Here is a 24618-nt window from a genome sequence, read left to right as displayed (position 1 = left end):
TCCACACTCAGGGAGCCTGGTCCTTTCAGGAAAGAGGTCTGCAGATCAATGTCCTGGAATTTAGAGCGATCTGAAACGCTCTAAAGGCTTTCAGATATTGGCTGTCCAAGTAATCTTAATTCAGACAGACAGACAGTCAGGTTGCCATGTACTACACCAACAAGCAGGGGGGCACCGGATCTTGCCCTCTGTGTCAGGAAGCCATCCAGATATGGCTTTGTGTACGCTGTCATGGCGTGTTTCTCCAACCTACTTATCTGGCAGGTGTAAACAGTCTGGTCGACAGGCTGAGCAGGATAATGCAACCACACAAGTGGTCACTGAACATGGGCGTAGTCCGCAAGATCTTCTGAGCATTGGGCACCCTCTCTGTGGATCTTTTTGCCACTCAGATCAATCACAAGGTCCCTCAGTTCTGTTCCAGGCTTCAGGCCCACGACAGACTAGTATCAGATGCCTTTCTCGTACATTGGGGGGCAGGCCTTCTGTATGCGTATCCTCCCATACCTCTAGTAGGGAAGAGTTTGCCGAAACTCAAGCGAGACTGTGGAACAATGATCCTGATTGCACCCTTCTGGTCGTGTCAGATCTGGTTCCCCCTTCTTCTGAAATTGTCCTCCAAAGAACCATGGAGATTGGACTGTTTTCCAACCCTAATCACTCAGAACGAGGGGTCGCTTCTATATCCCAGTCTCTGGCTCTCACGGCCTGGATGTTGAGAGCTTAGAATTTGCCTCCTTGGGTCTTTCAGAGGGTGTCTCCTGAGTCTGTCTTGCTTCTAGGAAAGATTCCACAAAGAGGTGTTACTCTTTTTAATGGAGGAGGGTTGCCGTCTGGTGTGACAGCAAGGCCCTAGATCCTCTTGTCCTACACTGACAAATGTAGAAGGTATTCAAGCAGGGTCTGAGTCTGGTCTCAAGACCAACTCCGTAAGGGTTTACCTTAGTGCGATTAGTGCTTATTGCCGCCGTGTAGAGGGTAGGCCTATCTCTGGACAGTCTTTAGTTGTTCACTTCATGAGAGGTTCGCTTTTGTCAAAGCCCCATGTCAAACCTCCACCAGTGTCATGGGATCTCAATGTCTTTCTCACCCAGCTGATGAAAGCTCCTTTTGAGCCACTGAATTCTGCCATCTGAAGTACTTGACCTGGAAGGTCATTTTCTTGGTGGTTGTTACTTCAGCTCGTGGAGTCAGTGAGCTTCAGGCCTTGGTAGTGCATGCACCTTATATCAAGTTTCATCACAACAGAATAGTCCTCCGCACTCACCCTAAGTTCCTGCCAAAGGTGGTATTGGAGTTCCATCTTAACCAGTCAATTGTCTTGGCAACATTTTTTCCCTGTCCTCATACCCGCCCTGGCGATGGCGAAAGCAGTTTGCACACCTTGGACTGCAAGGGAGCATTGGCCTTTTACGTGGAGCGGACAAAGCCCTTTAGACAGTCCGCCCAGTTGTTTGTTTGTTTGTTTGTTTTTTATCCCAACAGGAGGGCAGTCGTCGGGAAAACGCACAATCTCCACTTGGCTAGCAGATTGCATATCCTTGACTTAGGCCCGAGCTGGGCTGACTTTGGAAGGCCATGTCACGGCTCATAATGTCAGAGCGCTATAGAAATGGATAGTAGTAGTACTCCTCTTCAGGAAAGACTCTGCATAAGCGCACGCACGGAAAGCCGATTGGCACGTGACAAAGGGACGGTAAATTTGAAATCTCGTTGGTTAACTGCCACAGGCAGAATAAGCGAAAGAATGTTGTTAGAGTGTACACTGGCGTTGTCGCGCAACTGTAAGACTTTAACACTGGCTGAATGAATAGATGTTCTTAAAAAATTAGAAAACAAAGTCAAGCATCTATTGCTAAAGAATACTGTGTCAATCCCAGTCAAATTTCACGTGTCTTGAAGCAGAAAGATCAGCTGCTGGAAGACTGGCAAAACAATACAAATCCACACCGGAAACGAAAACGGGCAGGAAAAGCTGAGGATGTAGAAGATGCTCTTCTTTGGTGGTTTTCTCAAGTCAGGAGCAGACAGTTTCCTGTCAATTGTCCACTGCTTATGGGGAAAGCTAACCAGCTAGCTGAAAGTCTTGGACTAACTGAATTCAAAGTCACTGTTGGATGGTTGGAAAGATGGAAGGAGAGGAACAACATAAAATTCAAGAACGAGCATGGTGAAAAACAAGACCTGAAGACTTTGGTGCTGAAAATTGGGTTGTTTCAGTTCTTCCTACCATCTTGAATGAGTTTGCACCTCGTGACATTTTCAATGCTGACGAAAACGGTCTCTACTGGCGAGCGATTCCTGATAGAACACTTGCATTCAAACAAGCCGAAACTACAGGAAGTAAAACGTCAGAGGACCGACTGACGATCCTCTTTTGCTCTTTCCAATGACGAGTGGTTCGAACTTCTCACTCCCATCCATATTGCAGCAGACATTCCCATTTCTTCAAGAATGTTAGCCTCGTGTGACATAGGAAGTCGCTTAACGCAAATTCATGGATGATTGGTGAAATTTGGAAGCAGTGGCTAAAGAAGTTACACTAGATTGCAGGCACAGAAGCGTCAGATTTTGTTGCTTTGTGATAATTGTGCTTCACACAGTGATGATGTCAGGCTGTCTAACATCAAGGTGGTCTTCCTGCTACCAAACACTACCAACCTATGGATCAGGGCATAATAGCCAATTTCAAACAACATTATCGGGCTCTTGTGCTACTTCGTCTGATGAGCATTATGGATGACCAGACTGTTAAGGATAAATGTGCTGTTGAACTGGCTCGTAATCTATCACTGTTGGATTCCCTACATATGCAGAAAGAAGCCTGGAATCATATTACACAGGCAACCATTGTGAACTGCAACAAGCAGGCAAGCTTTGTTAGGGATGTGGAGAGGGACGAAACAGATGCAGCTGTTGCAAACGTGTCAGATGAACAGGCTATTGACATCCCAGCCGATGTTACTGAAGAGTTTCATCACTACGTAGCTGTTGATCATGATCTAGAAACAGCTGACGACAGCACTGATGTCGAGATATGCGCCTACACGCAGGCAACGGCTGATGATGAAACAGATGATGAAATGAGCAGCGAGGCACATGCTGACGAAATTCAACAACCTCCTCCTGTCACTTTTGCAAGAGCGCTGGAGAGTCTCAACACTGTGCGGGCCTACCCTGTTTCCCCGAAAGTAAGACATCCCCCGAAAATAAGACCTAGTAGAGGTTTTCCTGAATTGGTAGATATAAGGCCTCCCCCGAAAGTAAGACCTAGCAAATTTTTGTTTGAAAGCAGGGCCGCCGAGAGCCAGACAAGGCAGCCCCCCCCCCACCCGAGGTCGCCGGGCCCCTCTCCACCCACCCGGAACTAACCTTAAACGCCTCCTTTCACCTTCGCAGCAAGCAGCAGCAGGGCAGACCTCTCCTTCCTTCCGTGCCCCGCCCTCGCGGACGTTATGTCAGGCGAGGGCGGGGCACTGAAGGAAGGAGAGGTCTGCCCTGCTGCTGCTTGCTGCGAAGGTGAAAGGAGGCGTTTAAGGTTAGTTCCGCGAGCGATGGAGGGCGGGCGGGCCAACCCCGATGTTTCCCCGAAAAATAAGACAGCCCCCGAAAATAAGACCTAGCACATTTTGGGGGGCAAAAATGAATATAAGACAGTGTCTTATTTTCGGGGAAACACGGTATCTGGAGGCCACCGGATGTCAGTGCTATGACAGCTTTTACCGTCTGGCAAATGTAGTCTATGGAACTCGCAGACACAAGAGTGTACAGGTGGATATGTCTGATTACTTCAAGTAAGCCTAACGTCAGTTAATGGAGACTGTATACTGTACATATATTAAACAGTACTGTACATATGTTTATCAGATGTCAAGCTTCTTTGGGTCACAACGGTTAAGCGCACACTCCGGTTAACTGCATGTATTTCTTTGGTCCCAGACCGTTGCACTTAAGCGGATTGCACGGAATCAGCATCTCCCTCCCTCCCAAACCCCCTTCCTCCAGTAAAAAAAAGTTAAATCTCTGGTGTTTAGTGGCACTCTTGCACTCCGATCCCTCCCAACGTACCAAACAGGAGAGGCAGGAGCATTGTCCACGCGTTCCTACTTCCCGGTGCCACCATCTTGACAATAGCAGGTTGTCCTGCAGAGTTAGGTACATTGGGTGAGGAATAAGGGGTGGGAGGGTGCCACTATATACTAGGGATCTAAATTTTTTTATTAGCGGAAAAGGCTACCAGGAAAATCTTTTGAACTGGTGGTGGGGGGCAGGGGGTGGTAGACCACCAGGGGGTGGTAGACCACCAGGCATAGCCAGTGCAGTTATCTGGGCCTTGGTGGTCAGGTTGGGGGGGAGAGAGGGAGTTCTGGTAGACACCCACTCCTCTCAACCAACCCTTCTACACTGCCCTGGACCCTGGCATTAATTTTTCCTGTGCTAACTGCATGGGTAGAACAGCTTTTTCTTGTTGTTTTTAGTTTGCACTCTTGCATGCTGCAGGATAACAAATGCACTGCATTCATTTCAATGCAGTTATGGTCAGGGTTTTTGCTTGAAGTAAGACCCATGTTGAAACCCTTTCTGTATTCTTATCCATTAGTAAAACTATGTAAAACCCATGGTAACCATGCTTGAAACTATCTGCATCGACGTCGAGTTAACTTATTTGACTTAGTGGGACCACACAAATAATTTATAGAATTTGTATCTGTCAATTACCTTTTTATGGTCACTGTGCCTTTGAAAACTAAGCTTATATTTGTTGATTTATAATGTTGGGGTCTCATCAGACTAGGTGCTCTGATGGTGCTGCAAGTTCAGAACAATTTTTTTATTGTGGCATTTTGGTTTATATTATGCCTTAAGCATTTTAAGTTCTCGGGCTATATATCATGCTTTATACCAGGGAACTCTGGCTACAATTGAAGCAGGATGATAAGATCTCCTGTGGTTTGATTTGAATCTAGGTGTCCATTTAAGAAAACAGCATTCCTACATTGAGCAGGGCAAGAAGTGTCGTTACTGTGATGCAGTGTTCCATGAGCGCTATGCCCTTATTCAGCATCAGAAGTCTCACAAGAATGAGAAGCGCTTCAAGTGTGACCAGTGTGATTACGCCTGTAGACAGGTAAGCATGGGCCCAGAATTGTGCTATAAAGATGGGGGCCTCAAATGTAACTGTACTGTTTTTCATTCTTAGTTCTTTGTTGAGTTGCTGCTTTTGATCTTTGTTGGTCCATGATAAAATCATCCCCACACTTCTCATTGTATTTAATGGAAGGAACTACTGAGGAATGCTAGTTTTTATTTTCTCCATTTTAAAATTCTTTTTTTCTTCAAAAGCAGGACTGAATCATCACATACGTGGGTGATATCATCTAATAACACTGGGATGGAATAGATCTCACATAACTCAAAATTGTGTGAAGTTCTGCGCATGAGCAGCCCTTCCCACATATATTAGTCTCCTCGGCACCTCAGTTCTTTTTCTGCTCTGCCAAAGAGACATGAAAACAAAGCACTTCCATATTATAGTGGATTTTTTTCTCTGTGCTTCCACTATAGTCTTTTTGTAGACTCAAGCATGTCACTGGAAGATATAATAGATCAAACTGACAAACTAAAGTGCCAACAAATTACCAGCACAAGAGTCCTGAAAGAGCTTAAACCATGAAATTGCTAACCTTTACTATTAATGGTTTAAAACTGTGATGATGCCTGGGGACTAAAAGGGGGTGAAGTAATCCCAGCTTTTAAAAAGTACTCCAGGAATGATAAGGAACCATAGACCAGTAAATCTGAAAATAAAATACTGTCCATGTAGATAGACATAGCTTAATGGAACTGTCAGTATATATTCAGCAAAAGTAAGTCTTGCCTTATCAATTTTACATTACAAATATTCTTGTATTCCACAAACACCTGGTAAGTTCTAAGCGGATTACATATAAAGAGGCCAGGCAGACTCTGGGAGTAACATAATATAAACAACAAAATGCAAATTATACTCAACCATTACATAATCAAATATAGTGCACTCCATTTAAGTGCATGTCAGATAAGCACATGCTCTGTTTAACTGCATGCCGTACTTTGGTCCCATTTTTGGCACTATCAATTTCTGTGGGGACAAACTTCGGTTTAGCGCACCACTGATAAGTGCAAGATTTGCTTATATGCATGGTTCAAGACCGCTCCTCTGCAGGAAAGACTCCGCATAAGCGCGCGCATGGAATATGGAAGCCGATTGGCGCGTGACAACCAACGAGATTTCAAATATACTTCCTCTTTAACTGCCACAGGCAGAATAAGCGAAACAATGTTGTTAGGGCGTACACCGTAGTGGTCATCACGGCGGAACTGTAAGACTTTAACAGTGGCTGAACGAATAGAAGTTCTTAAAAAATTAGGATTCAAACAAAATAAAACATGGAAAAGAAAATAAGATGATACCTTTTTTATTGGACATAACTTAATACATTTCTTGATTAGCTTTCGAAGGTTGCCCTTCTTCGTCAGATCGGAAATAAGCAAATGTGCTAGCTGACAGTGTATATAAGTGAAAACATTCAAGCATTGCTATGATAGTCTGACGGGGTGGGTCGGAGGTATGCATGGGGACATCAAAGCATATCATTGATATTCTAACAGGATGGGTGTGGGTAGGTGAGGGGAGGGTGATCAACAGAGACATACAGTTTTATGGTTTATAATGGGCTAGGAACCCCAGGTCCTTGTTAAGTCCTTTCTGTTGGGTGTTAAAATATTCAATCATTCTGACTTCAAAGGTCTTACGTTCTTGTATGGTTTTAAAGTTACCTTTCAGTATTCTCACTGTGAAATCACTGATACAGTGTCCTGGTTCTGTGAAGTGCTGTCCCACCGGGGTGGAGGCCCTACTGGCTGTATTGTTCATGTGATGTCTATGTAAATTGAATCTTGTCTTAAGCATCTGGCCTGTTTCTCCAATATAGCATCCTTCGTTACATTTTTTACACTGAATGATATATACCACATTGGAAGATGAGCAAGTGAAAGATCCCTTTATGTTGAATATCTTTCCTTTGTGGATGACTTTGGGGTCCTGTGAAATATTTTGGCATAGTTTGCAACTGGATAAATTACAGGGAAGTGTGCCCTTCTGTTCCTTTTCAGTCTGTGATGGAAGTTTACTTCTGATTAGCTTGTGTTTTAAATTGGGTGGCTGTCAGAAGGCCAGTACTGGTGGGGATGGGAATATCTCTTTCAGTAATTCATCCTCCTGGAGTATAGGTTGTAGATCTCTTATGATTTTCCTCAGTTTTTCCAGCTCTGGATTGTATGTCACTACAAGCGGGATTCTGTCTGTGGATTTTTTCTTTTTGTACTGTAGCAGATTCTCCCTGGGTGTTTTGAGGGAGGAGGCAATATTCTTGGAGATTATTTTGGGGTTGTAGCCACCACACTCCTCTACTTAAAAAATTAGAAAACAAACAAAGTCAAGCATCTATTGCTAAAGAATATGGTGTCAATCCCAGTCAAATTTCATGTGTCTTGAACAGAAAGATCAGCTTTTGGAAGACTGGCAAAACAATACAAATCCACAACAGAAACAAAAATGGGCGGGAAAAGCTGAGGCGGTAGAAGATGCTCTTCTGTGGTTTTCTCGAGTCAGGAGCAGACAGTTTCCTGTCAGTGGTCCACTGCTTATGGGGAAAGCTAACCAGCTAGCTGAAAATCTTGGACTAACTGAATTCAAAGCCACTGTTGGATGATTGGAAAGATGGAAGGAGAGGAACAGCATAAAATTCAAGAAACAGCATGGTGAGAAACAAGATGCTGATGACTTTGGTGCTGAAAATTGGGTTGTTTCAGTTCTTCCTACCATCTTGAACGAGTTTGCACCTCGTGACATTTTCAATGCTGACGAAAACGGTCTCTACTGGCGAGCGTTCTTGATGGAACACTTGCATTCAAGCATGCCAAAACTACTGGAGGTAAAACATCGAAGGACTGACTGACAATCCTCCTTTGCTGCAATATGGATGGGAGTGAGAAGTTGGAACCCCTCGTCATGGGAAAGAGCAAACAGCCCCGTTACTTCAAGAATGTTAAGCGACTTCCTGTGTCATACGAGGCTAACGCAAATTCATGGATGACTGGTGAAATTTGGAAGCAGTGGCTAAAGAAGTTAGACACTAGAATGCGGGCACAAAAGCGTCAGATTTTGCTGCTTTGTGATAATTGTGCTGCACACAGGGATGATGTCAGGCTGTCTAACGTCAAGGTGGTCTTCCTGCCACCAAACACTACCTCTCTGATCCAACCTCTGGATCAGGGCATAATAGCCAGTTTCAAACATTATCGGGCTCTTGTGCTACGTCATCTGATGAGCATTATGGATGACCAGACTGGTAAGGATAAACGTGCTGTTGAACTGGCTCGTAGTCTCACTGCTGGATTCCCTACATATGCAGAAAGAAGCCTGGAATCATATTACACAGGCAACCATTGTGAACTGCTACAAGCGGGCAAGCTTTGTTAGGGATGTGGAGAGGGACGAAACAGATGCAGCTGTTGCAAACGCGTCAGATGAATTGGTTATTGACATCCCAGCCGATGTTACTGAAGGGGAGTTCCATCGCTACGTAGCTGTTGATTATGATCTACAAACAGCTGAAGACAGCACTGATGTCGTGATATGCACCTACACGCAGGCAACAACGGCTGATGGAACAGATGAAGAAATGAGCAGCGAGGCACATGCTGACGAAATTCAACAACCTCCTCCTTTCACTTTTGCAAGAGCGCTGGAGAGTCTCAACACCGTGCGGGCCTATCTGGAGGCCACCGGATGTCAGTGCTATGACAGTTTTTACCGTCAAGCAGACGTAGTCTATGGAACTCACAGACCCAAGAGTGTACAGAGGACTATAACTGATTACTTCAAGCAAGCCTAATGTCAGTTAACTGAGACTGTATACTGTACGTATAATAATAAACAGTACTGTACATATGTTTATCAGATGTCAAGCTTCTTTGGGTCACAATGGTTAAGTGCATGCTCTGGTTAACTGCATGTATTTCTTTGGTCCCAGAACCTTGCACTTAAGCGGATTGCACTGTATTTCCTAAACAAATGGGCTTTCAGCAACTTCCTAAATGCCAGATAATTTTGCGTAGTTCTAATATATTTAGGAATAGAATTCCAAACAGCAGGGGTTTCATAAAGGCTTGAAGTAAGAAAAAATAAATATATATATATATATATATATATTTTTTTTTTTTTTTTTTAAGTCCCTTCAAGGAAGAAAAATGCAAAGTCATAATATCACGAATACTTCTATTGTGAGTAGACAGCTCTACCTTTTTTGACAAATATAGCAGAGCCGGACCATAAAATATCTTAAAAATAATTGTACAATCAAGGCAAGATGGCGTCTGAATAGGACGTGTGTGAAACAGCTCCTCACGCAACTCCCTCTTGCTGTTTTTTTTCCCTTAAATAATACATTTCCATGCCCAAGAGACAGGGCAAACAGAGGGCTTACCCTGCTCCCTCTGCTAGACAGGAATTGGGACCGATGGACCGTTTCACTGTTCCCAGAGTAGAATTGACTGGGCAACAACCCTTGTTGCAGGAGGGATCGATGAGAGGAGAACCGACCTACCTGCCTGAGGGAGAGACCACTCTGAGCCCAGAGGAACGGAGTCCTCCTTCGATGCCGGCAATGCTGGCAGACCAGAGCCATGGATTGACTAGACCCGATGAGGAGATGTCTGATCTGGGAGCAGGGGCAGACTCTGCTAGCAGAACGCCGAGTGCAGCAGTGCTGGTGGTTACTGCTGAGAATACCGAAGGAGCAGGAGTTGAATCACAAGAGAGCAAGACTGGCTCTAAGAAAGGAGCTCAGGAAGAGGTAACATTGAAATTATTTCCTAAAAAACCGGAGAAAATAACCCTAGAAAAAATTTAGGATGCTTTGGAATGTTTAGAAGATTCTTTAACCCAGAAACTATCTCCAATAGTTAAAGTTACTCAATCAAATCAAGCTAAAATAGCAGACTTGGAAAAACAGTTGGAACAATCTAAAACTTTTGAACAAACAATTATACTTGAAACAAATCAAATTAAAGAGAGTCAAATAACTTTAATAAAAGAAAATGTATACTTACAGAGGAAAATAGAAACTTTAGAAAATTTACAAAGGATGAAAACATTGACATTTATAAATTTTCCTAAAGTTCGAGCAGTGGCTCCTTTAATAACATTCAAAAGATATCTTTCTGAAGTATTAAAAATTACTGAACAATTGTTTCCATCTGTAGCAAGGATTTATTATTTGGCTCCCTATGTTAAGAAACCAAGTGAGCACATAATACCATCTATGGAAACCCCATTTGAGGAGCTAAATTTGAATTTATCACAAACAATTGAAGATGAACTATGTGGAGTACAACCTGCTACATTAATTATAGACTTTGTTCTACAGCCGGATAGGGACTGGATCTTGAAAACTTTCTTTAAACATAGACATGAAGTCTTTCTGAATTGCAAAGTCAAAGTATTTCCTGATATTGCTAGACAAACTCAGAAAAGACGTCAGTCTTTTTTGAAACTTCGTGATTGTGTATTGTCACAGGGGGGAATTTTCTGGCTTAATTTTCCTTGTAAATATGTTGTTAAATTTCAATCAATTAAATATGTTTTCTTTGAGAGTGATCAGTTAGCAAAATTCCTGGACTCTAGACAAGAACCAGCCGTAAACTCTCTTGTGCTTCCTCCATTAATATCTACTCCGTGATAGGATAAGTGGGAACATGTTCTACTCATTTTTTCCTATGTTAACCAATTTTTGAATTGTGCCTTGCCTACAATTGTGGACTTTAGCAGTAATTATCATTTAATAGATTTTCTTTATAAAATATTTTCTTGTATGGTATGGTAATACTCCTTTTCTGTACAAGTGTATCTTGTAAAATTCATTAAAATTACAAATAAATTAAAAAAAAAATAATTGTACAAATCTTAAATCAAAATATGGGCCTCAATTGGAAGCCAATGCAGACCAATCAAAAAGAAAGGGATGACATATGTATAAACTTGATAAATGTGTCGCCATGTTCTGAACTATTTGTAATCTAATCTTTTTTGGCAGCCAATATAAATACTATTACTATAATCCAATAATGACAAAAGTAGACTCTGTACTACTAAGCAAAAACTGGCTGATAAATGGATATAGAATCCTTGTTTATTCAGCACAAAGAAGGAGATTTTTCCACAAGCAAATTTTCTTGAACTTCAAATGTTATAAAGCAATCAAAGGTTATCCCTGACAGTTTAAAATAGTTCTCAGAACGAAAGTTCTAATTACTCACTGTCAAATGCCTTCTAAAAATCCAAATGCATTATTAACCAGCCCACAATTATTCACTTGTTTATGGTTTAGAAGACCAAATTTCTCCTGTAGGACTAATAATGGTCAGTTATCCACATGGAAATGTCAGGAGTGAAGTGTCCCAAGAATTTGTACAGGAATGTGTTTAACATTCAGAAATTATCTGGACATAGGAGTGACAAGTGAAGTGATCACATTTATGACAGGACTGTGAGGATTTGCTGAAGGATCTTGTGAGACTAGGAAGTGGTCAGTTAAATTGCAGATTAAATTTAGCATGGACAAGTGTAGTGGGATGCATATATGGAAAGAAAATCTGAAGTAAAGGTGTACAAAATGCTGGACTCAATATGCATACTTAATTTGTTACAATAATAAATGTAACTCCCTAATCCTTTATTCCTTTGCGTCCCTTCTGACTGGTCCAGTAACTGACTGGTGGGTTGTGCACACCTTCCAGCAGGTGGAGACTAAGAATTCTGACTAGAGAGCCAATAAGAGCCCCGGCCAACTAACCTCAGATCCAGTAATCTCAGTCTCCAGCAGGTGGAAGGAGCTGAGCCCTTTAGTCTCCTGTCTTTATCTCTGTTACTTGGCTTTCTATTTAAAAATAAATAAATAAATAAAATAACTAATAGCAGGGCAGAGGCTGTGTTTCTTTCTCTGTGCCCCGTGGTTTAGGCTTCTGGTGACTGGGTGCAGTGCACACTTCAGTCAGCCTTAGGGTGCTACACCTGGGGGGTAACTGGGTCCCACCCCCATTCTTCCTGTGATCCCCTGGCGTTTCTGTTTATATTTGTTTGCTGGGGAGAGCTCATTCTCTTCGGAGGAAGAGCACTGTAACTTAAGGAGAGGCAGCCGTATTTAAAAAAAAAAAAAAAAAAAAATGATGTTTCCTTGTCATCAAGCAGATGCAGCCATTACAGATGGGTTGTGTCCATCAACCAGCAGAGGGAGATAGAGAGCACACTTTTTTCAGTGCCTCATACCAGCTTGCTCCACTTCCTCTCTTCAGTATTTTCTATCTCCCCTAGCAGAGTGGCTGCAGCTTCTTCGAGCTCCATCTAAAATCTGCCTGGAGGTTGCTCCTGTGCTTTTGCCAGTTGTTAGCAGGGGTGTTGGAGGCTATAGCAGCTTCACTTTAAAGGCACATAGGTTCGCCCTTTCCCTGCCTTACCCATACCTCCGTGGATGTGGACACATTGCTTAGCTTTCCCTGTCCTTCCCCACCAACAGTGGATGCAGGCACATAGGTTCGCCCTTTCCCTGCCTTTCCCACTCACCTGAGCCTCCGGAGTTCTATTTACTTCTGCTTTCCTCACAGCGTTAAAAGAAGAAAAAAGGAACAGAGGTTTTTTCCTTGCCTTTTTCTGTGGGACTGGAGCTGTGATACTCGGTCCAGTGAGGTAAGAGTGTTTTCTGACTCCTCCGGGGTGGGCCCACGAGAGGGGCGATTTGGCGCGAACCGCCATTTTGAATTTTACCGCCGTTTTTGGCGATGACTGCGGAGACAGTAAAGCGCTGTTCCAAGTGTGGCAAGCGCAGATCAGCAGCGGTGCTCTGTAAATCGTGCTGAACAGACGTTAGAGCCGGCCCGAGCATGTTGAGCGACGAATCTTCGCGCTCTGAGCTGGCAGCGGACGCCATTTTGAATTTACCACATGGCGCGACCTCCGCTGAGACGGAGAGTCCTGAGTCCGGGGGGAGGCCTCGGAGTGAGGCTGATATGAGAGCTACTAGCCCCGGCAGAGATCCGGGTGCCCAGGGTGAGTTTTTCTCCCCTGATTTTGTCTTATTAATGCATAAAGCATACATGCTTAAAAGAGCTCTCCCACAAAGCCCTGCAGGGGCCTCTTCTAATGCCCCCCCCCCCCCCCCAGTGGATTCTAGCCTGGGTATGCCCTCTGAGGTGTTATTCCCTGATAGTTGGCAGAATATGAAGCGCAGAAGGGCTCTTTCTGGTGAAGTTGCCCTTTCAAGGCCTTCTCCTGTTTGGTGAGGAGTTGGAGAAAATTGTGAAGCGCCTGGGTGAGGCTAAACCCCTGCGCTTGCCCGAAGATAGGCCTCGGTCTTCCTCTAAGGGTGCGGCGGTCCACTCCTCTTACAGACCTCGCTTCCGTGAAGCTCGAAGGTACCGCCCGGGGCTTTCTGCTGGGTTCACTTCTCGTGCCCGTTTTCAGCAGAGGAACTCCTTTCGCTCGGACAAACGTTCCACAGCCACTGGCTCAAGGTCTGGAGTTCCGGGGCGACCCTGTCAATGATGGTGCGCCTGCCCTCTCCTCGAGTCCTGTCATCGGAGGACCTCTTTGCCGAGGAGTGGGCCAACATTTCCTCAGATCAGTGGGTCTTGGACCTGATCAGAGACGGTTTCAGAATAGAATTCGACGCCCCTGTAAGAGACGTGTTTGTGGAGTCCCAATGTGGTTCTGCCGCCAAAAGGGCGGCAGTAGAGGAGACTTTGCAAGGTCTGATTCAGATAGGGGCTGTGTCCCCGGTACCTCCCGCCGAACACGGCTGCGGCCTCTACTCCATCTACTTTGTGGTTCCGCGAAAAGGAGGGTCTTTTCGCCCTATTCTGGGCTTAAAAGAATTAAACAAGTCCCTGAGAGTGCGGCATTTTCACATGGAAACCCTGCGCTCCGTCATTGCGGCGGTACAGCCAGGAGAGTTTCTCACGTCTCTGGACCTGAAAGAAGCTTACTTGCACATTCCAATTTGGTTTGCGGTGATGGGAAAGCATTTCCAGTTCCGGGCCTTGCCTTTTGGCCTCGCCACAGCTCCCCGCACCTTTTCGAAGGTAATGGTGGTAGTAGCTGCCTTTCTAAGGCGAGAGGGTATTCGGGTTCACCGGTACCTGGACGACTGGCTCATTCGAGCAAACTCTGCTGCAGAGAGTCAGCATGTAACAGCCAGAGTGGTCTCAGTACTTCAATCTCTGGGCTGGGTCGTCAATTTGTCCAAAGGTCACCTGACCCCCTCGCAGTCTCTAGAATATTTGGGGGCCAGGTTCGACACAGGCTCGGGCTATGTGTACCTACCTGAGCAAAGGCGGTGCAAGCTTCAGAATCAGGTCCGTCTGCTCCTGAGGATGCCCCGCCCGCAAGCTTGGGACATTGTCCAGCTGCTTGGATCGATGACGGCCACCATGGAACTGGTGCCCTGGGCGAGAGCGCACCTGAGACCTCTACAGTATGCTCTACTCCAAAGATGGTCTCCAGTATCTCAGGATTATCAATGCAGACTCTCTTGGCTCCCTGCGGCCCGACTCAGTATGGAGTGGTGGCTCTCATACAGCATGCTGCGGCGAGGAATGCCGCTGGCGCTCCCCGATTGGTGCCTAGTGGTGACAGATGCCAGCCTGAAAGGCTGGGGCGCACATTGCAAGGGGAAGCGTGCCAAGGGTCTATGGACACCCGAGGAGTCGGAGTGGTCCATCAACCGCCTAGAGTTGAAAGCGGTGTTTCAGGCGTTTCTGGCTTTTCAAGTGACCCTGGAAGGATTGGCTGCCAGAGTGATGTCGGACAACACGACAGCAGTGGCCTACATAAATCGACAAGGCGGCACTCAGTGCAGAGCTCTAGCCGTGCAGGCCGAACAAATTTGCCACTGGGCCGAGCTGCATCTACAGTTTCTGTTGGCAGCTCACATTACAGGTCAGAGCAACGTGCAAGCTGATTATCTAAGCAGGCATCAGATCGATCCAGCCGAGTGGGAACTTGCAGATGAAATATTCCTACAGATATGTGCCAAGTGGGGCAAGCCCGTGATGGATCTAATGGCGACGAGCATCAATGCCAAAGTCCCGTGCTTTTTCAGCAGACGGAGAGATCCTCGCTCGGCGGGGTTGGATGCCTTGACTCAACCCTGGCCTCCGGGCCTACTGTATGTGCTCCCTCCGTGGCCCTTGATAGGGCGAGTGATCCTGCGGATTCGGCTGCATCCAGGAGAAGTGGTTCTCGTCGCCCCGGATTGGCCCAGGAGGCCTTGGTATGCGGACCTCCGACAGATGCTCGTAGAGGATCCCCTTCAGTTACCTCTTATTCCTAACCTGTTGTCACAGGGTCCGGTGACCATGGAGGACGCCGGCCGATTTGGTCTTATGGCCTGGCGATTGAGAGAGTGCAATTGAGAGACAAAGGCTATTCCAATAAAGTAATTACCACTCTCCTGCAAGCCCGCAAGCGTTCCACTTCCATGGCTTATGCCAGGATTTGGCGCCAGTTTGAAGTCTGGTGTGCTTCCAAAGAGATCACACCCCTGCGGTCTCCTGTCTCGCCGATTCTGGACTTTTTGCAGGATGGTGTACAAAAAGGCTTGGCCTATAATTCCCTGCGGGTGCAAGTGGCAGCGTTGGCCTCCCTGCGTGGCAAAGTTGAAGGTGTGTCTTTAGCTGCTCAACCAGATGTGGCACGGTTTCTTAGAGGGGTGCTTCGGCTCCGTCCTCCCATGCGTGCACCTTGTCCAGCTTGGAACCTGGGGCTAGTGCCCTGTGGCTAGAGCCCTTCAGGGTGCTCCCTTTGAACTGCTTCGGCGTGCTTCAGAGACAGATTTGACCCTGAAGGCCATCTTTTTAGTGGCCATTACTTTGGCGAGACGGGTGTCAGAGCTCCAGGCGCTGTCCTGTAGAGACCCTTTTCTGCAGTTTTCAGAGTCCGGGGTCACGGTTCGGACCGTGCCTTCCTTCTTGCCTAAGGTGGTTTCAGCATTTCACCTAAACCAACCTATTTTATTGCCCTCCTTTGTCAAGGAGGAGTTTCCAGAATCTTTTGGGCAATTGCACCTGTTGGACGTGCGCAGAACTCTGCTGCAGTATCTGCGAGTTACTAACTCTTTCAGGACCTTTGATCATCTGTTTGTTTTGCTGTCAGGTCCTCGCAGAGGGTCTCCAGCGTCTAAAGCCACTATTGCCCGCTGGCTCAAAGAATCTATCTTTTCAGTTTATTTGCTTGCCGGCCGGCATTCCACTAGAGGAATTTCCTCTTCTTGGGCTGAAACTGGAGCACTCTCTCTTCAAGAGATTTGTAGTGCAGCAACATGGGCTTCTAAGCTCTTTTGCCCGACATTACAGGCTGGATGTGGCTTCCAGGAGGGACGCACATTTTGAAGCGCAAGTGCTTGCGCGTGGTGTGGCGTGTTCCCACCCTATCTAGGGATTGCTTTGATACATCCCATCTTTAATGGCTGCATCTGCTTGATGACAAGGAAGGGAAAATTAGGTTCTTACCGTGATAATTTTCTTTCCTTTAGTCATAGCAGATGCAGCCCTGATACCTCCCTGTCTGATTGCTATCTGCTGTAAATCTATTTCAGGTTCTGTTCATGTTTCCTGGAGATTCCGTCCTTGTGAGAAAGTCGGAAAACAGTCTTCAGGATTCTTGTTCAATTAAAGGAGGATGACTTAATTCCCTCCAGTTTCATGTTTTGGAGGATGAGTTTATTCCCTCCGGGAGGATGAGTTTATGCCCTTCAATTATGTCTCAGTGGAGGATGAGTTTATGCCCTCCGGGAGGATGTTTCATTCCCTCCATTCTGAGTTAATGCCCTTTGTTATAGGGCCATCATTCGCTGTGAGGAAAGCTCATGTTATTCCCATTGCGGGTTGCCATACTGCTTTGGAAGCTTCAAATACTAAAGAGAGGCAGTGGAGCAAGCTGGTATGAGGCACTGAAAAAAGTGTGCTCTCTATCTCCCTCTGCTGGTTGATGGACACAACCCATCTGTAATGGCTGCATCTGCTATGACTAAAGGAAAGAAAATTATCACGGTAAGAACCTAATTTTCCCTTTGCTCAGTGAATGGCACAGCAGCTCTGGTGGGGTGTGATTCGGGTGCTTTATGCAGAGAAACCTTTGACTGAGCGTTGGGTCAGTCTTCTTTAAAAAAAAAAAAAAAAACTAGCTGTGGGGCCACGCGATGGCTGAAAAGTTGCTCCGTTGCCTTGTATGTTAGCGTCGAAGGGTGGGAACCTCCAGTGCTTGCAAATACTGTACCGCCTTCGAAACGGCGGAGGTTGCTGTTCCAGCAGGGCCGGTTGAGCCTTCTTTGGGTTCTTCTGAGGTGCAGTCACTGCACCAGTCAGATTCGGGTTGCGCTCCCGTTTTGGCGGGAACACCATTTTGTCAGTGCCTGCCTCTTTAGAGGAAAGGCCTTCCTCTTCTTTAGTTAAACAGCTGGGCGGTCTGCTGCAGTGCTTCCCTCTTCAGGAGGTGTTCAGGAGGGAGGTTTCCCTCCAGAATTCATTCTTCAAATGTACTAGGCTTTTCTCTTAAAGCAGGCAGGCTCTTTTTCGGTTCCTTCAGGTGATGCTGCTCCCAGACATCTGATTCCTGGAAAAAGAGAGAATCTGGGGATCTTTAGGGAGATCAGGATTTGGAGATGTCCGTGTTGGAAGAAATGGATGTGCTGGATGAGACACAGTTGGAGGACTGGTTCTGCTGAAGCAGGGACGGATCCTTCTTTCCCAGGGGACGATCCATCGGTGGTTCGTATTTTTCACAAGGAGGATCTCCAGGAACTCATTTCCTTAATGGCGGACACTTGTATTTTGAAGATCAATCCACAGTTCCTGAAGTGCGTAAGGTTGATTTGCTAGTTAAAGGCATTAGGCGTCCTGGGAAGACTTTTCCTATGCATCAGGACATTAGGGATATCATTCAGGCTCAGTGCTTTAGGCTAGCAAGGTCCATGAAGCGCTTTTATCCAGTCCCAGATATTGATAAATCTCTTCTGAAGATGCCTGTGGTGGATACTGTCGTGTCTGTGGTTACGAAGTGCAATACAGTTCCTGTAGACGGAGGTACGGCTCTTCGGGATGTCCAGGATCGTAGGGTGGAGGCTCTCTTAAAGAGTAGTTTTGATGTCTCCTCCCTGGCTGTGCAGGTGGCTATTTTTGGCTCTTTAGTAGCTGGAGCTTGCTTTAGGTGGTCCGAGCAAGTTATGGACAGGTCTTCCGATCTGTCTTCAATTGATGCAGAGGTGGCCAAGATTAAGACGTGCTCTGCTTTTTTAGCAGATGCTTTGTATGACTTGTTGAGGGTGTCGTCGAAATCCTCTTTGCAGTCCTGGGACAGAATTTTCAGTTTCGGGCGCTTCCCTTCGGTTTAGCCACAGCTCCGCGTACTTTCACCAAGGTCATGGTAGTAGTCGCAACGGCACACAGACGGGAAGGCATTTTTTTGTTCATATCTGGACAACTGGTTGATTCAGGCAAAGTCATACCAGGAGAGTCTTCAGGTCACGAATCGAGTGGTTCAGTTTCTGCAGTCTCTTGGGTGGGTGGTCAATTCAGCTATGAGTCGGTTAGTGCCGTCTCAAACCCCTGGAGTACTTGGGGGGTTTTGTTCGACACAGCATAGGGTCACGAATCGAGTGGTTCAGTTTCTGCAGTCTCTTGGGTGGGTGGTCAACTCAGCTATGAGTCGGTTAGTGCCGTCTCAAACCCCTGGAGTACTTGGGGGGTTTTGTTCGACACAGCATAGGGTCGCATATTTCTCCCTCAGGTTCAGGCCTTGCTGCGCAGGCAGGTCCCGTGTGCTCTGGATTCTTTTACAGGTATTGGGCTCCATGGCGGCAATGATAGAAGCAGTGCCTTGGGCCAGGGCGCACATGAGGTGTCTCCAGGCGTCTATTCTGTCCCCAGTGGTCATCTCAGACGGACTCCTTGCACGTGAGGTTGCCTCTGCGGATGCCAGAACGCAGCAGCTTATTTTGGTGGTTGAGGATGTCCAATCTGACAAAGGGCATGCCATTGGATCCGCCCAGCTGGAAAGAGATAACGACGGATGCCAGTCTAAAGGGCTGGGATGCTCCCTGGGACAGTTTGCTCAAGATCTGTGGTCTCCGGAGACGTCCTTATCGATCAACCTTCTGGAAACCAGGGCAATCGGTCTGGCTCGGAAGGCATTTTCTTCCCTGGTAAAAGGCATGTCAGTTCGCATTCTTTCAGACAATGCGACAGCGGTAGCGTATGTCAACCGGCAGGGAGGAACGAGAAGTCGGCTGTTACATCTGGAGTCATTGAGACTCATGTCATGGGCTGAAGCTCATTTGATCGCGCTCTCTGCATGTGGCAGGAACAGAAAACATGCAAGCAGATTTCCTCAGTCGCCACCTCCTAGATCCCAGAGAGTGGTCTCTTGGGTCGCAGGTCTTTCAAATGATAGATCAGTGGGGGTGGTCAGTCATGGATCTTTTAGCCACTCATGTCAATGCCAAAGTAAGTCGCTTCTTCAGTCACAGGAAAGACCCTTGAGCGGAAGGTGTGGATGCTTTTCTACAGCCGTATCCTCCGGGTCTTCTATATGCATTTCCTCCGTGGCCTCTCCTGGGAAGACTTATTCAATGCATCGATGCGCACGCGAGAAAGGTAGTACTGGTAGCTCCAGATTGGCTTCGCAGGCCGTGGTGCGCAGATCTAATGCGCCTTCTAGCTGCTGCTCCTCAGGCTGCCGGACCGCCCCGGTCTGCTCCTTCAGGGGCCGATTCTTCATCCAGGCCCAGCTCGATTTTGTCTTACGGCTTGGCTGTTGAGAGGGCACGATTGACGAAGAGGGGTTACTCTTCGAGGGTCATCTCTACCATGCTTCGTTCTCGTCGTTGTTCGACGTCTCTGAATTATGTCAGAATTTGGCGGATTTTTGAGGCCTAGTGTGCTGATCCGAGACATTTCTCCTTTACTAGCCTCGGTGCTGGAGATGTTGGATTTTTTACAGCATGGCTTTGAAAAGGGCTTGGCTGTTGCTTCTCTTAAGGTACAAGTCGCGGCTTTGTCTTGTTTTCAGGGTCGTGTTCAGGGCAAGTCCTTAGCTAGTCTTCCGGATGTTTCTCATTTTTTAAAAGGGGTAAGTCTACTGCGGCCTCCCTCAAGACTTATGTTTCCGGCTTGGGATCTTAATATGGTCTTGTCTATTTTTACTCGGCCTTCCTTTGAACCTACATAAGTACATAAGTAATGCCACACTGGGAAAAGACCAAGGGTCCATCGAGCCCAGCATCTTGTCCACACAGCGGCCAATCCAGGCCAAGGGCACCTGGCAAGCTTCCCAAACGTACAAACATTCTATACATGTTATTCCTGGGATTTTGGATTTTTCCAAGTCCGTTTAGTAGCGGTTTATGGACTTGTCCTTTAGGAAACCGTCCAACCCCTTTTTAAACTCTGTTAAGCTAACCGCCTTCACCACATTTTCCGGCAATGAATTCCAGAATTTAATTACACGTTGGGTAAAGAAAAATTTTCTCCGATTTGTTTTAAATTTACTACATTGTAGTTTCATCGCATGCCCCCTAGTCCTAGTATTTTTGGAAAGCTGAACAGACGCTTCACATATACCTGTTCCACTCCACTCATTTTATATACCTCTATCATGTCTCCCCTCAGCCGTCTCTTCTCCAAGCTGAATAGCCCTAGCCTCCTTAGTCTTTCTTCATAGGGAAGTCGTCCCATCCCCGCTATCATTTTAGTCGCCCTTCGCTGCACCTTTTCCAATTCTACTATATCTTTCTTGAGATGCGGCGACCAGAATTGAACACAATACTCAAGGTGCGGTCGCACCATGGAGCGATACAACGGCATTATAACATTCTCACACCTGTTTTCCATACCTTTCCTAATAATACCCAACATTCTATTCGCTTTCCTAGCCGCAGCAGCACACTGAGCAGAAGGTTTCAGCGTGTTATCGACGACGACACCCAGATCCCTTTCTTGGTCCGTAATTCCTAACGTGGAACCTTGCATGACGTAGCTATAATTCGGGTTCTTTTTTCCCACATGCATCACCTTGCACTTGCTCACATTAAACGTCATCTGCCATTTAGCCGCCTAGTCTCCCAGTCTCGTAAGGTCCTCTTGTAATTTTTCACAATCCTGTCGCGATTTAACGACTTTGAATAACTTTGTGTCATCAGCAAATTTAATTACCTCGCTAGTTACTCCCATCTCTAAATCATTTATAAATATATTAAAAAGCAGCGGTCCTAGCACAGACCCCTGAGGAACCCCACTAACTACCCTTCTCCATTGTGAATACTGCCCATTTAACCCCACTCTGTTTCCTATCCTTCAACCAGTTTTTAATCCACAATAGGACATTTCCTCCTATCCCATGACCCTCCAATTTCCTCTGTAGCCTTTCATGAGGTACCTTGTCAAACGCCTTTTGAAAATCCAGATACACAATATCAACTGGCTCCCCTTTGTCCACATGTTTGTTTACTCCTTCAAAGAATTGAAGTAAATTGGTCAGGCAAGATTTCCCCACACAAAAGCCGTGCTGACTCGGTCTCAGTAATCCATGTCCTCGGATGTGCTCTGTAATTTTGTTTTTAATAATAGCCTCTACCATTTTCCCCGGCACCAACGTCAGACTCACCGGTCTATAATTTCCCGGATCTCCCCTGGAGCCTTTTTTAAAAATGGGCGTTACATTGGCCACCCTCCAATCTTCCGGTACCACGCTCGATTTTAAGGATAAGTTGCATATCACTAGCAGTAGCTCCGCAAGCTCATTTTTCAATTCTATCAGTACTCTAGGATGAATACCATCCGGTCCAGGAGATTTGCTACTCTTCAGTTTGCCGAACTGCCCCATTATGTCCTCCAGGTTTACCGTGAAGTCAGCGGCTTGTTCTCTTAAGGATTTAACATTCAAGACGGTATTTTTGATTGCCATTGCCTCGTCCAGGCAAGTGTCAGAGTTACAGGCTCTTTCCTGTAGGCCACAGTTTTGGGAGTTTTTTAAAGAGCATGTGGTGTTGCGTCCGGTTCCTTCGTTGCTTCCTAAAGTGGTCTTCCGTTTTCATGTCTCTGTGGTTTTGCCAGTCGTAGGTTCTTCCTCTGGTTCCGATGAACAGCGCAGATTGCGATCTCTTAATGTTCAGAAGGGTTCTCAGACACTATCTGAAAGTTTCGAAAGATTTCAGGTGTTCAGACCGTCTGTTTCTCCTTATCGGGGGATCCCGTAAGGGTCTCGCGGCTTCTAAGCCAAATCTGTCTAGATGGTTGAAGGAAACTATAGAGTCCGCTTACCTTCTTTCAGGCAAGCAAGTTCTGCAAGGGATCAAAGCTCATTCTACTAGGGGGGAAAGCGGCTTCTTGGGTGGAACATTTTTTTTGTTCCTCCTTCGGACATTTGTAAGGCAGCAACGTGGTCGTCTTTGCCTTCGTTCTTGAAGCATTACAGATTGGATGTGCAGTGCCGTCAAGAAGCGGTGTTCGTGCCAATTACTCCAGGGTTTGAGACTGCACTAACCGACTCTTGGCTGAGTTGACCACCCACCCAAGAGACTGCAGAAATTGAACCACTCGATTCGTGACCTGAAGACTCTCCTGGTATGACTTTGCCCGAATCACGGCAGGATTGCTGGGGTCCCTCCCTTAGGATTACTGCTTTGTTACTTCCTACCAGTCAGTTGCTGGACCAGTTCAGAGGGACACTAAGGAAGGAGAAATTAGATCTTACCTGCTAATTTGCTTTCCTTTAGTCCCTCCGGACCGGTCCAGATCCCACCCAGGTCTGTGTAAATAGTATGAAAGTGTGTTCTCGTTGTTGGGTACGGTTTTGGTTTATTTTTAGAGCTGTTTTGTGGTTTGCGTTTTGGCAACATTTATTTAGAAAAACAAAAAAACCCCAAAGAAAATAGTACATAAACCATTGAGTTATTTGACTGACCGGCACAGGAGAGTCATTGTCTTGCCTTTGCTGCATTATGATTTACATGGAACGGCTGCTCAGAAACCCGGTGGCACGGGGGGGGGGGGGGGGGGGGGGAGAATTTTCTTTATTCTTCTCCTGCTTTGTTACTTTATACTGAATCTGAGGCTAGTTGGCCAGGGCTCTTATTGACTCTCTAGAGTCAGAATTTTCAGTCTCCACCTGCTGGAAGGAGTGCACAACCCACCAGTCAGTTCCTGGACCGGTCCGGAGGGACTAAAGGAAAGCAAATTAGCAGGTAAGATCTAATTTCTCCTTTATCCTGTTTGTCTTGGATAGATTGAAAGTTGTCAAGCAGGGACTGCCCTTTGTATTTCTACAGTGCTGCATGTCTCTAGTAGTTCAATAGAAATAAGTAGTAATCTATATAATAATTCTCACCTCCAACGCTCTGACTTGCCTGAGACCATGGCTCTTTCCGAGTTGGTCTGCTAGGCTCCGTAGATTAGGCTGACATCGCCATAGCCATTATGATGTCAACTTCAGAACCCGGGGGGGGGGGGAGGGGGGGAACATGCCTCACAGCTGAAACATGTCCAGAGGAGGGTTGCTGGACATGGGTGGCTGGAGGGGGGGCAGGGGAGAGAGGAGGGTCCCTGGACATGGGTGGCTGGAGGGGGGGCAGGGGAGAGAGGAGGGTCCCTGGACATGGGTGGCTGGAGGGGGGGGCAGAGGAGAGAGGAGGGTCGCTGGACATGGGTGGCTGGAGGGGGGGGGGCAGGGGAGAGAGGAGGGTGGCTGGAGGGGGGGCAGGGGGAGAGGAGGATCGCTGGACATGGGTGGCTGCAGGGGGAGAGGAGGGTCACTGGACATGGGTGGCTGCAGGTGAGCCGAAGAAGACCTTGCTAGTGCCTGTTTCATTTGTGTCAGAAACGGGCCTTTTTTACTAGTATAGTAAATAATGGCAGATAAAGACCTGAACGGTCTATCCAGTCTGCCTAACAGTCACACTCATTATCAAGTCATGATTAAGTCAACAATGAATGTGATATAAAATACTTGATCAGTGTCTCTCTTTGCCATTTCTGGGACATAGACCCTTGAAGTCCGCTTGGCCTTTTCCTTAGTTTCAAACTACTAAAGTTGCTGTCAAAGCCCACTTCAGTCTATTGAAATCAGTCTTTGTCAATTGTGGGACACAGACCATAAAACTCTGCCTGGCACTTTCATCGCGTTCCAAGTTACTGGAGTTTGTCGAAGCACCCTCCAGCTCATCCTAAACTGGATTGTCATATAAGGGACCAGACCATACAAGCCTGACCAACACCGGCCTGAATTCTTCACAGCCATTTGCCATCTAAAGCACTGCTCGACATGCACACATGCAACCATTTAAGTTTTGGTATTTAAAAAAACAACACATTAATTATCTAATTAGAGATCCTCTGTTCATCCCATGTCTTTTTGAATTCTGTCACCACCTCCCCCAGGAGGCTATTCCAGGCATTAACCACCCTTTCTGTGAAAAAGAATTTCCTGACATTACTCCTGAGTCTACCACCCTGCAACCTCAATTCATGTCC

At 46.3% G+C, this 24618-nt stretch overlaps 1 protein-coding gene across 1 annotated transcript in view; it reads left to right on the top strand.

Moving 5' to 3' along the window:
• Positions 1-24618, top strand: part of CTCF (CCCTC-binding factor) — a 412941-nt gene that overhangs the window by 217174 nt on the left and 171149 nt on the right. The window contains 1 exon segment of the mRNA XM_030203644.1: positions 4968-5128. Within this exon segment, the coding sequence (XP_030059504.1) occupies positions 4968-5128 (161 nt within the window).

The sequence above is a fragment of the Microcaecilia unicolor genome, chromosome 5, assembly GCF_901765095.1.
Source record: "Microcaecilia unicolor chromosome 5, aMicUni1.1, whole genome shotgun sequence".
NCBI lineage: Eukaryota > Metazoa > Chordata > Amphibia > Gymnophiona > Siphonopidae > Microcaecilia > Microcaecilia unicolor.
This window is presented reverse-complemented; position numbering and strand designations above follow the sequence as displayed.